At 42.4% G+C, this 11290-nt stretch overlaps 1 protein-coding gene across 2 annotated transcripts; it reads right to left on the bottom strand.

Annotated features, from left to right (window-relative positions):
• Window positions 1-355: 355 nt before the first annotated feature.
• Window positions 356-11103, bottom strand: fnbp4 (formin binding protein 4). 2 transcript variants are annotated; one of them, XM_030794337.1, is made up of 17 exons: window positions 10945-11103; window positions 10049-10126; window positions 9616-9746; window positions 9111-9285; window positions 8757-8904; window positions 8437-8548; window positions 7754-8089; window positions 6976-7177; window positions 6653-6753; window positions 6386-6490; window positions 6072-6205; window positions 4970-5136; window positions 4046-4290; window positions 2502-2640; window positions 2083-2285; window positions 1670-1827; window positions 356-924 (listed from the first exon to the last, which is right to left on the bottom strand). In XM_030794337.1, the coding sequence occupies exons 1-17, from the start codon at window positions 11060-11062 to the stop codon at window positions 831-833; spliced, it is 2646 nt and encodes an 881-aa protein (XP_030650197.1). In that variant the 5' UTR covers window positions 11063-11103; the 3' UTR covers window positions 356-830. The 2 variants fall into 2 exon arrangements, with proteins under 2 accessions (XP_030650197.1, XP_030650198.1); XM_030794338.1 differs by having other exon boundaries at window positions 2083-2282; window positions 4046-4275; window positions 8437-8545.
• Window positions 11104-11290: the final 187 nt, after the last annotated feature.

The raw sequence follows: 11290 nt of genomic DNA, 5'->3' as shown, positions 1-11290 counted from the left end.
GCGCTTTTGAATGTTGAGAGACATATGTACAAAGTATACGGCTGTGAAACATGGTTGAGAAATGCTGACAGTAAACAGCAATATTTAAATCAATTGGCACAATTGCAAGTGTTTTTTTTTTTTATCATGCGGTTAAGTCTGATGTGGAAAACACACAGCAAGTCCACATATGATATATGAACCTGTTTAGACTGTGACCTCCTGCATGGTAAGCTCGTGTATAATTTGTGGGGTGAGCAGCTCTGCGGAAATTCCTTAAAACAAGCCACTTCATTTGTGTCTTCAAGCTCCAGATTAAACGCACTTGGATAACCTTTACTAAGAAAAAAAATAAATAATAATAATAACAATGTGCTGGTTTTAATTGTATTTACTGTGGCAAAATTTAAAAAAAAATAGTTTGTTTGTGGTTTGTTAACACAATGGGGTGTGTCGGCTAATGCAGAAAACAGCATTAACAACTGAATTTTAAAACGGACATGAACAAATTCTACAGAACTTCATCATTATTATTCAGTGGTAAACATCTCTACCACAGCTGAGCAATCAGGCATAAATCACTTTTGGCACCATTTTGAGTTAAAATGGGCCCGTCCTTTATAAGTGAGAGGGAACTGAAGCTGCAAAAAGGAGCATATCTTCTAGCAAATACAAGTGTATGTTTGTGTATAAACATTCATTCAGAAATTAAGCTCAACCCTTTGAGAAAAAGGATTTGTACGAGATTCAAGCAGAACCCTCCATTCTCTCTGAGATGCAGTTCATCTATAGTAAGTGTTTGTTTTAGTTTGTTTTTTTTTAAATCAGGTGTGCAGAGCTGACAACAAATGTTATGAGCTCTGCATCATCTTCCTCTTCTTCAGAAGCCGTTCCCTCCAGTCCTCTGGCAGGGCCTCAAAGTTGGCATTTTTCATGGCTTTCCCTCTGTAAAACAAACAGAAAAGGTCTTTTTTCATTCTATCATTGGGGTAACAGAACTAAATACTGAAATCTTACTCAACTATACTGTATAATTCTGTAGTTGTATAGTGAATGCTGTAAAATAACGGTCTCACAAATTAGAAAAATTCTCACAAATATTCTAAGGAAAAGGTGTTATTCTCTGTGCTGACCAAAGCAATATCCTGTTTTTTTTTCCCTTAGCAAAGAGACCTCAGTGTAGCTAAATGAAATACTCATTGACACACTGTCCCATTACCAACTCATTATCAGATGAACAGGGTGACCATATGTCCTCTTTTTCCTGGACATGTCCTCTTTTCGGACCTAAAAAATGCATCTGGCCGGGATTTCTAAATTGCTTTGACCTTTTTCTTTAGGTCCCGCCCTCTCGCACGCCACCAATGGACGGTCATGTACACAATCATGATAAACATTGGTTAAACTACATCTCATTAAAAACATTCCCGCGGTGACAGCCCTTTATGTAAAAACACTGTAGTATCTATACTACGCAAAAGTATAGTTAGTACAGAGTGCTTACACAAGAGCCTTCTTTTACTCCCTACAGTTACTCTAAAACTATTACATAAGCGGCTGCTTTAGCCTATTACAGAACTCCTTGGTAAGTTACTCTAGAATTCTTATGAAGGATGCTGTTGTTTCATGTTTCAATCACTCTTACATAAGGTACTGGTGGTGCATAGCACTATTACTGTAAAATTCTTACGTAAGAAGCTGTTGCTGTTTCCACTCTTCAATTCGCCTGTTATTCAGCTGATCCCGATCTTCATCACTGGAACTTGATCTCTCCTCTTCATCAAGCTCCCTCTGAATGCTCTGCCACTTCTTCACCAGAGATGGCATCTTCGTCTTGCTTTTCTTTGTCTGAGATCAATAAAACACCACCATGATGACAGTTTAGCCATTATGGGAAAACAGCTCAGTAACGGGGGAGTCAAGGGCTTGGTTCTCAAGCCCAACTCTGTCAGCATGTTAAGCAAGATGCTTAACTTCTAGGTTGTTTGAGAGACGTGACAGAGAAGAGAACAGGATGCTGCTCTGGACGGGAATCAGCTAAATGGATGAGAATGATTTTAATTGGCACTGATTCAATTTCATTTCATCTGTAGTAACACCCACCTTCTCTTTCTTTTGTTTCTTGGCCTTGTCTGTAGGCTGTATTTTCCCTGATGTTGGGTCCAGAGTGTTGGAGAGCTGAGATGCTGCTGGTGGGGGTTGAGAGGGTGGGGCTGACACTAGTGCAGCCGGAGTCTCAGGGGTCTGAACAGGGGCAGCTGATCCAGACAAACCCCAATATGCATTGCCAGCCATAACAGACGCTGCTGATGTAGAATTACAGGAAAATATTAACTGAATCATGAGCCTCAGACATTTTCTTATATTGATAAACAGAGCTGAATTATTATATTAAAAACAACGTTTTCTGTTTATATGTCTGTTTATATAAGTCACCAGTCATCTCGAGTCATCGGTCCACGAGTGATTGACTTCTTTCATTCTGATTATGGATATGCATTCGTCTTGGTTTTGACTCTGACCTGCAGTGGCAGTGGGCTGAGTATAGAGGATAGGGCTGCTCCCGATGGTGACTGCTTTGCTGGGCTGGCTGGAACCTGTCGCTTTACGCTTCTGAGCTTTGGTCACAGTTCCCACAGAGACACTTGCATCTCCACCAGCCTAAGGGAGACAGTATAGACAAGCGTTACCAAGGAGTGCTTTAAAAACGATGTGGAAAAGTCTCTAAGAGTGTAATAAGGCAAGAGTAGCCCCGTTTACACTGTGGGCCAAACCTGGTGCCAGGGAGCATTTACACTGTACTGGGCTACGCTTAAACAGGGCTTAACCAGGAACCTAAGCCCGGCCCAGCGATCAGGGCCAGAGGTCCAAGACCTGGTGCTTACACATCACAATGAATGGTTACTACGGTTATGGCTCTGTTTACACTTTCTAGTCAGAGGAGACTAACTAACCCTAGCTAAATGACTAAAGCTAGCGCACAACAGAGCTATAATATCACATTACATTAAATTAAAAAAAATGGCAAATGGGGGGAGACAATTTTGGACAGCAGACGAGACAAGGGTGCTATTAGGGATTTGGGGTAATGAAAACATTCAGCATCAGTTTGAAGGACTAGTTCGGAATGATGAGGTTTACAAGCATCTTTTCCTTTATGTTTATAAGTTTCTATATCTTTCTCAGTCGCATTTCAGATGCCATACGCTGTCTACTTCGTGTTAATGCGGTGGCTTCGTCTTGTATGAGACGGAAAGTGTTTATATAATGTAACACCGTAATAACAAGGAGGAAGACAGTGTCTGGCTCCATTTTTTGCTAGCTGTTGTTAGCAATGTTTTGCTTATCAGTCAAAGGAATGTTGCATAGTGTCTCTATGGTTGCAAATTTTGCCGTCGGGTTACAGGGTCTATAGTGTCCACGCAATAGGAACTCTAGCACTGGTGCTTGTAGCCCAGGACAAAGTTCCTGTGCTTACGTTGCTGGGCTGATGGCCCACAGCGTAAATGGGGCTGATGAGTGAAAAGCAGGAGTGGATATCAAAGATGATTACAAAATAATGATGGTTTAAAAACATTAAGCTTTTGTAAAGGACTTAAGTACTGTAAACATACAGGCATTGTAAAAATGTTCTGAAGTACTTCTATCCAACGATGTGGGGTGCTTCAAGACCCGACTGTATGAGTAGCTAACTTCATTAGACTACACAACCCCTACGCTTCATGCAGGTAGACTTAATAATAATTTATAGTCTCAAAAGGCTTTACATGTCCATAACAAAGTCAAAATTACATTATCCATAACTTAGAGAAATAGATAAGTCTTTAGTCTGGTTTTAAAAGTAATGAATAGGACTGATGTAAGTCATTTTCTTCACAGGTACAGAAAAACTGTCAAACAATATTCTCTGACTGTGTGCTCTGCCATTTGTTGAGAAGCTCCGAAGACATTTCTTTACAATGCGATTCAGTTGCACTGAATGTCCACCCTCTTCCATTGGTAAGAGGCACAGACAACCTGCCCTGAAGGCACTTTGTTTACCACAGAACACATCCAGCAGTCACACCTTGTTGTCTTCCGTTCCAGGGGCAGGTGGCTCTCCTTCCTCATCTTCCATTTCAACCTCCTCAATCTCTCCATCATCGCTAAGTGGAGGAGGAGGCGGTGGGGGAGGCGATTCGGGCGGCGGAGGGGGTGGCGGGGGCAGGTCCGAGGGGGGAGGGGGTTGTTCTGGAGGGAGCGGAGGCTGTGAGGGCTGTGGAGGCTGGGGGACCGACCAGTATGACGATGACACTCCTGAGAAGGACGATACTGGGGGAAAAAAAAAAAAGACATGCATTACATTTCTCTGTGGAGATTCAGCCTCCACATAACATCACCAGACATATGTCGTGAGCTGAAGTAATAACCAGTCCACTGCCTCAAATATCCCTCTCTCACAGATGTGGGTGGAATTAATACTGTATACGCATTTATTCAACAGTGTTTGTGCTATAGCTTTTTCCGTGTTTGTGCCATGGGCTTTTCTCCTGTTTGAAAGACAAAGCTGCAACAACAATAGTGTCAATGGGAAGGATGACGTCAGAAGAGAACTGCTGTCAAGCGGAAACCTTAGTATGACAGATGAATGCCGGGTTAGATGGTTGCTGTGGTAACATTCCGCCACACATTTAATCACAAACTACAGCATACATTGTGTGAAAGGGTATCATAAAACACGCACGGCCCCGGACAGTGTATCTGAAAGGGAACACTGCAGGTAAATCAGATGATTCACCCTCACAGTTCACACAGTGGTAAGTGTGATATCCTATATCTCCACAGCAGTGAGTGTGATATCCTATCTGTCCATTACATTGAGTGTAATATTTCATGCAGACCATACAGCGGTAAGTATGATGTCAAATCTATCCACACAGCAGTGAATGAGATGCCCTCTGTCCACACAGAGGCAAAATCAATGCAGTGATTTTTTTAATCAGGATCTCACCTGTAAGACCATTAGAAGACTCAGCAGAGAGTAGACTTCCTTCTCCGTGGCCATCAGCTGGGGGCTGAGGGGCTTTCCCTTCCTCTTCCTCCTCTTTCTCCACCACTGGAAACTCCCACTGGGAAGCATTGGTGCGGTCATTCACGTAGAAATAGCGCCTGTGATCTCTAAAGTTGGGGAGACAAACATACGAGTACGTCTTATCAACTGTTCTCTCAACTGAGGTCAACAGCAAGAGACCCATGGAGAGTTTGTGGGGTGGGGGCAAAATGGGGGGTCTCTAAATCCCCACTGACCGAAATGTTGCACTGGACCACACTTATGCCCAGAACAAGAGCCAGATTGGAAGGGGGGCACTAATAAGGAACCCACCTTATTTTCAGACAGTCAAAAAAAGAAAAAAGAAAAAAAAAAAGAAAGAAAGAAAGAAAGAAAGAAAGAAAGAAAGAAAGAAAGAAAGAAAGAAAATCCCAGCAAATCCTGAAAGAGTTGTGTGTCAGTCATTCACCTCTTGGTCGTCAAGGCATCAGCAACAGATACTCACAAAGTCAACACCCCTCCCTGCGAGATGCCTTCAAAAGGGCATCTTCAGCAGGCGGGGGGCAGGAGAGGGCAGGAGATTTTTTTTTTTAAACATCATAAAATCATCAAGAGTAAAGCAATGACAAACAATGAAATAAAGTGGTCTGACCTTCAAGCTCCAGAGACAAGGCACGGTCTTCGCTTTTATTCACGCTTGTGACACGCCTCTTCCACGGAGTCATTCATTCTCCCATCATGTGTGTGTGGGGGGAGGTAGTCCTGTAAAGTTCAAAGCTCTCGCACGCGCAACCACTTTCCTAAGAGCTACTGAACCCCTTGGTCAAGACTCTGGGAGTCTGGACTTGTCTCTTTTGAGGGTTGGGGGGATGGGGGCGTGGCTGGCTCTCTGCCATTTTAGATGGTCCCTTATTACAGTTGTTTTTTTTGTTTTTTACACTCCCCCAAAAATCATTTGAGCTTGACCCCTCAGTCATTGTTGTCAATCATCACACGAAGGGGGGATTCGGGGAGGGAAGGAGATGGAGGAGACAAAATGATGTAAAAGGTAAGGAGCGCGTACCTGTCCCAGTGGCAGGACCAGCCCTTAGGAGTGGCGTTAAGTTCGTAATGTTTTATGTGCTCGGCAGCTTCCTGCAGCCTACGGCGGAGATAGTTTCCACTCAAAGCACCTTCCCTCCAATCCGCTATCCTTGTCTGACGGAGAAAGAACGAAGGTGACAGAAAGAGAACAGAAAGAAAAGAGAGACAGGCAAAGGAAAATGGTTGGTTGGTCAGATTAATATCATACACATCAAAAGGAGATCCACATTTAACACGACCATGTTAAGATGTTATCATAGCATGATGTTAACTGCAAGTGTTGTGTGGTTTCACCTCCGTTTGCAGCAAAAGCAGCTGGAAGTTTGAGATGGCCTTTTTGTTGATTCCCAAAAATTCCATTTTGCTAGTTAAGGTATTGGCAAGCTCTCCAATCTGAAACTGAAGGGAATTCACAAAATTTTGATTCTGTTCCTTACAAAATGCTACTAAGACAGAGTGTTTAGGATAAACTACCAACGTTTAAAATACTGGTAATGAAAACACTGCAAAAACTGCCATAGACTGAAGCCTGTGAAAGGTTTTTATTCTTTTTTTTAATACCTTGAGGTCTGCAGTTTCTTCCTCCTCTTTTGGTGGGGCTTTGGGTAATGTCTTCTCCTTCCCATCTTCATCTCCCTGTTTCTCAGCTGTTTTGGAATGTGCTAGAAACACGTCGACATTAATATAAATGAGTTAGTGTAATATAGAGATATATATCATGCTCCGTGCTTCTGCAACAAACAAGGGCAAAATCACCCTGCCAAAGTAAAAAAAAAAGTACAGTTGCAAACTCTTTGCAGAACCATCATTTGGCAAGTGCATGACGGCATCTAATCATTTAGCCATAACAGAAGCCTGAAGTAAACCCATGCATTAGTTCTCACCACCATCAAGGGTTTCTGGAGTGTCCCAGCCTGTTTTGTCTGAGCTGCGGCTGTTGGAGTCCGGGCTTGGCGCTCTGAGAAAAGCCGTTTTCCATTTGGTCTTCTTCAGAAGCAAGCTGCGTGGGCCGTCCTGACTAGTCTCGGAACAGGGACTGGACCCGCCCAAACTACCATCTCCTTCCTCTAGAGCACGAAGCTCCGCCTGTAAGAGTGGACGGTAGACCTAGAGTACATACTTTCTTTCTGTATCAGACACAAGCTGCCATTACTCTAATATTAGAGCTCTAGAAATGTGCTCATATTGGGATAGCCCCACTTCATGTCTTTTTTTTTTTAAAGAATCCCACAAGCAGACAATGCATCATTGATTTTATGAAAAAATTGCTAAGCAATGAAAGAGTCAGTGGAGACCTGGTCAGGAACATCAGCTGACAGTTACCTGTCCCACTGCCAAACAGGGATGGAAATGCCATAACATAAACAAATGATCTCTCATTTTACATGTACTTAATTTCGAACCAATATAACTGAGAAGAAACCTATTCCTTAAAACTCAGAGTTTAAAATGTCTCTCTGTTTTCACATAATACGCTAACTAACAATGTTTTCAGCACTAGGATTTATCTTACATATATGCAAAAAAAGCCCTCGGGGCTGAGTCTTCACATAGGTTTTCACAGAGATAAAACACTATAAGTAATGCAGTGGAATGTCATCTCATATGTAATCTATAATACCCAGTAAACAAATGGTTGGGCAGAAAAAAAGTGGTGCTCACCTTCTTTCTCTCTAACGCCAGCTCCAGTTCCATGGTATCTTCCTCTGTCTCCTCCTCCTCTCCCTCAGAATTCTCAACAGACTGGTTTCTGCTTCGCTGGTTACTCTGGGAGAGACTGTCTGAGTCTCTTAGGGTCGGAGATCCCACTGAGAGACTCCCTTCCCCTTCCAAATCCTGGGCAGAGTCCATTTTCTCTTCTGTGGCAACCACCCTCTTCCTCCATTTTTCTTCCGCCTGCTTGACCTCCTCTGGAATGAGGGGAGCGAGCAGAGAGGCAGCCACGCCTCTCCTCTCCTCCTCATCACTCGTGATGGCCACCACACTCTCTATCACCTCCTAAACACAAACAAAACTCAAGTGTAAATAATATTATAGCCAGACATACAGGTCACAGGTCTTAATGGGTTTCTGTACTGTCCTTGAGCTTAAGGCCATATACCTGCTGATTCCTTGTATTTGTGTCTTTTATACAGAGCATTACTAATATCATAGAAAGGCAGAAAAAATGTTCTCTGCACTAACCTACAGCAGTTGCTTTAAGCTAGCCATCACTTAAGCACTGTTATATTTATCTTGATAAATCAACTCTCAACATCAACTTTATTCTTGATTTTTCTACTAGGAAGGTGGACACATCAGATCAGATCATGTAAATATCATCAACTGATCAGTCATGAACTTGCCCTCTTTTTAGTTTCCTTCTTCGACACTGGGGCACTGGTAGTGACGGCGGACTGCTGTTCGGCATAATATCCAGCGTGGTGAGACACACCATTTCCATTAACAGATGAGCTGCTAAAAAATGAAAATTCCTCATTAAACCCGAACTGGTGCCCCAGGACAGTTCCACAAGACAAAGTAACAGAGTGAAAATAGCATCAAAGTGTCTTGTAGGTGGCAACTGACTTCCAAATATCCACCTCATTATACAAATACATGATCATATACATACGTTATTTGAGAACCCATTCATGGGTAGCACCATCACACAGTCAGACCTCACCTTTCTGTATACTGCTGAAGCCCCTGCACCTGGTCGGCTAAGTAGTGAGGAAGTTCCCAGGCCACCTCATTGGTCTGTGTGTTCCAGTAGTAGTAGCAGCCTGTATTCTCATCCCAAACTTCCTGCCAGTCTCCCATCTCCACTCCCACTGAAACAGATTGAATGCATTTCCTTACTTTCTTTAATGAAAGAGTCCCTGGAAAACATATCTGCTAAATGGCTGAATGAATCGCACCTCTTCAATGTTTAATGTGCTAGAAATATCTGAAAGGAAACTAATTCATTTCAACCAGTCTCCAAAGGTGCAGTCATTTCTACTCATCTAACAAGGAGCATACAAAGTGAAAAGTTCACCTCCTGCAAGGGAGTACTGGGTGTTGTACTGGAACTCTGGTGCTGGGCCATTCTGTGATTGAGACTGTTGATCTGTTTTAGGCTCAGGGCGTGGAGGGGTCGGGGCTGGAGCACTAGCGTCCATTGAGGGCTCCTCTGTGGTTTGTGCTGGCTGTGTTGTGATGGCATCAATTTCCTATTAAAAGAAAAGACTGTGAGACAACCAAAAAAAAGAAAAGGGTATCAAACCTAGAACACGGTCGGTCTACAAAACTGACCTGATCTGATTACAAAATAATAAGAACAGTAAAGCTCCACTGTCATGGTACTGGTGTAGTAACACCCTACACTGGTAAGTGTAAAGATTCATGTCAGTAAAAACAGAATCCTCCACATAATAAATTGCATAAATTCCTTAATGCGCACAGAGATAAGTAAATGAACTCGCATGCAAAAAAGCTCACAGCTTTGCAAAAGTGCAAGTTCAAAAGATTTAAATCCCAGTTGTTTGTATATCTGTACTTACAGCCATAAAATTGGCAAGTGTGCTATCTATGTCTGCAGATTGGTTGTGTTTTCCCTTTACAGAAGGTGACGTGGCATCAGCCGCGTCCTCGTCCTCGCTGTCTTCATAGGCTCCAAGCAGGGACAAGCCCTCTAAAGAATAAACACACAGTGTTACTGCTGACCATTCTCTCTCATTTGCCAGGTACAACAAAAGAAAAATCTTAAAGAACTGTAGACATGTGTACTGCCTCCTCAATGCTACACTTCCAATAATTCGCTCTTTTTAATGGGTTGACTGTGGCCTCATTGTTTTCTGAATAATTTTACTACACTGAATGCATTCCAGATTGTGCATGTAATGTGGTGAAATTAATATTAACTATACATAATTCAAAATGTTTCAATACTCTTTCTTCAGTTCTGTGTAGACCTCAAAGAGCCAGTGTACTCACGTGTTGCCTTGACCGCTGGTGTTTTCATTTTCATGTCTCTAGGAATGCCCTGTCCGTCTGTAGAACCTTCCTGTTCGTCTGAAGACGATGCAAAACATTAATTAATCATTTCGATTCCATTGGAAATATGAAAAGGAGGGTGACAAACACTTGCCCCACAGTGATTACATACAATAGATAAACAACATTTTACAGAAACACTCAGTGACAACTTGTATCAAAACGAAGCGCTAAACAGATTTTATTAAAACCTGCTTAGATTATCTGACCTGTAATTTATTTATCGTTTTTATATCCAAACGGTTAACCAAGACACCTTTAAAACTAGCAAAACAGATAGTTAGCTTTGTTTAACCTCGTGGTTGGTGTTTGTATGTGGAATTTTCGATAGCAAATAACATAGCCAATAAAGTATAACCTAAAATAACTAAACTAAAATTTAAATAGAACAGCAACACTGCCTCCAATATTCACCAAACCGTTAACAAAACGTGAAAGCCTTTGTTGCTGTCCAGTACCAATTTTTGTTCAGTAACAATTAGCTTAGCTAGCCAGGTCAAGCTAGTTAGCTAACACGCTTGATAGCGAGTTGATCTGAACAGGAAACATAAAGTGACTAAACGCGCTGGTGTGGTTATTCGACATTAAGAAGTCATACAATGTTCACGTTTTACCTTCGAACACAAACCTTGAAAATCCACGTCTAGAACAGCATTGTTTTACGATACTTCGACTTGGTTAGCCATCAAGCTAAACGATAAAGGCGTCCAGATATCTGCCACTGTATTCGCTGTGGGCCTGATGAGTACTAATTTAGCTATCCTTACATATTCGGGGCCTGTCAACGGTTAAAAACAGAACGCTTTGAAACAGACAAAGTATTTCCAATTTATTACCTTCAGACCCTGAACCTACACCTTCTTCTCTGGTTCCTCCCGTACCACTGCGCGGTCCTGGTGGCGATAACTGTAAAATTGTTCGTCGTCCTGTTCCTGGTCGGGATTTTTTACCCATAACTGCTAATGCTAACAGGACGGAGCCACAGCGACAGGCAAGCCAAGCTTTCAGGAAAAAAGGGAGGCAGCGTGCGACGTACACAGGGCGGAGTCTACAAACTGATTTCTGTTTTGACGACACAATTCAAAATCACTCTCTCTCTCCCTCTCTCTCTCTCTCTCACACACACACACACACACACACACACACTCTCTCACTCGCTCTTACATACTTACAGGTGTCTGA

The sequence above is a fragment of the Chanos chanos genome, chromosome 2 (genome assembly GCF_902362185.1).
Source record: "Chanos chanos chromosome 2, fChaCha1.1, whole genome shotgun sequence".
NCBI lineage: Eukaryota > Metazoa > Chordata > Actinopteri > Gonorynchiformes > Chanidae > Chanos > Chanos chanos.
Note: the sequence above shows the minus strand (reverse complement) of the source record. Positions and strands in the feature narration are given on the sequence as shown.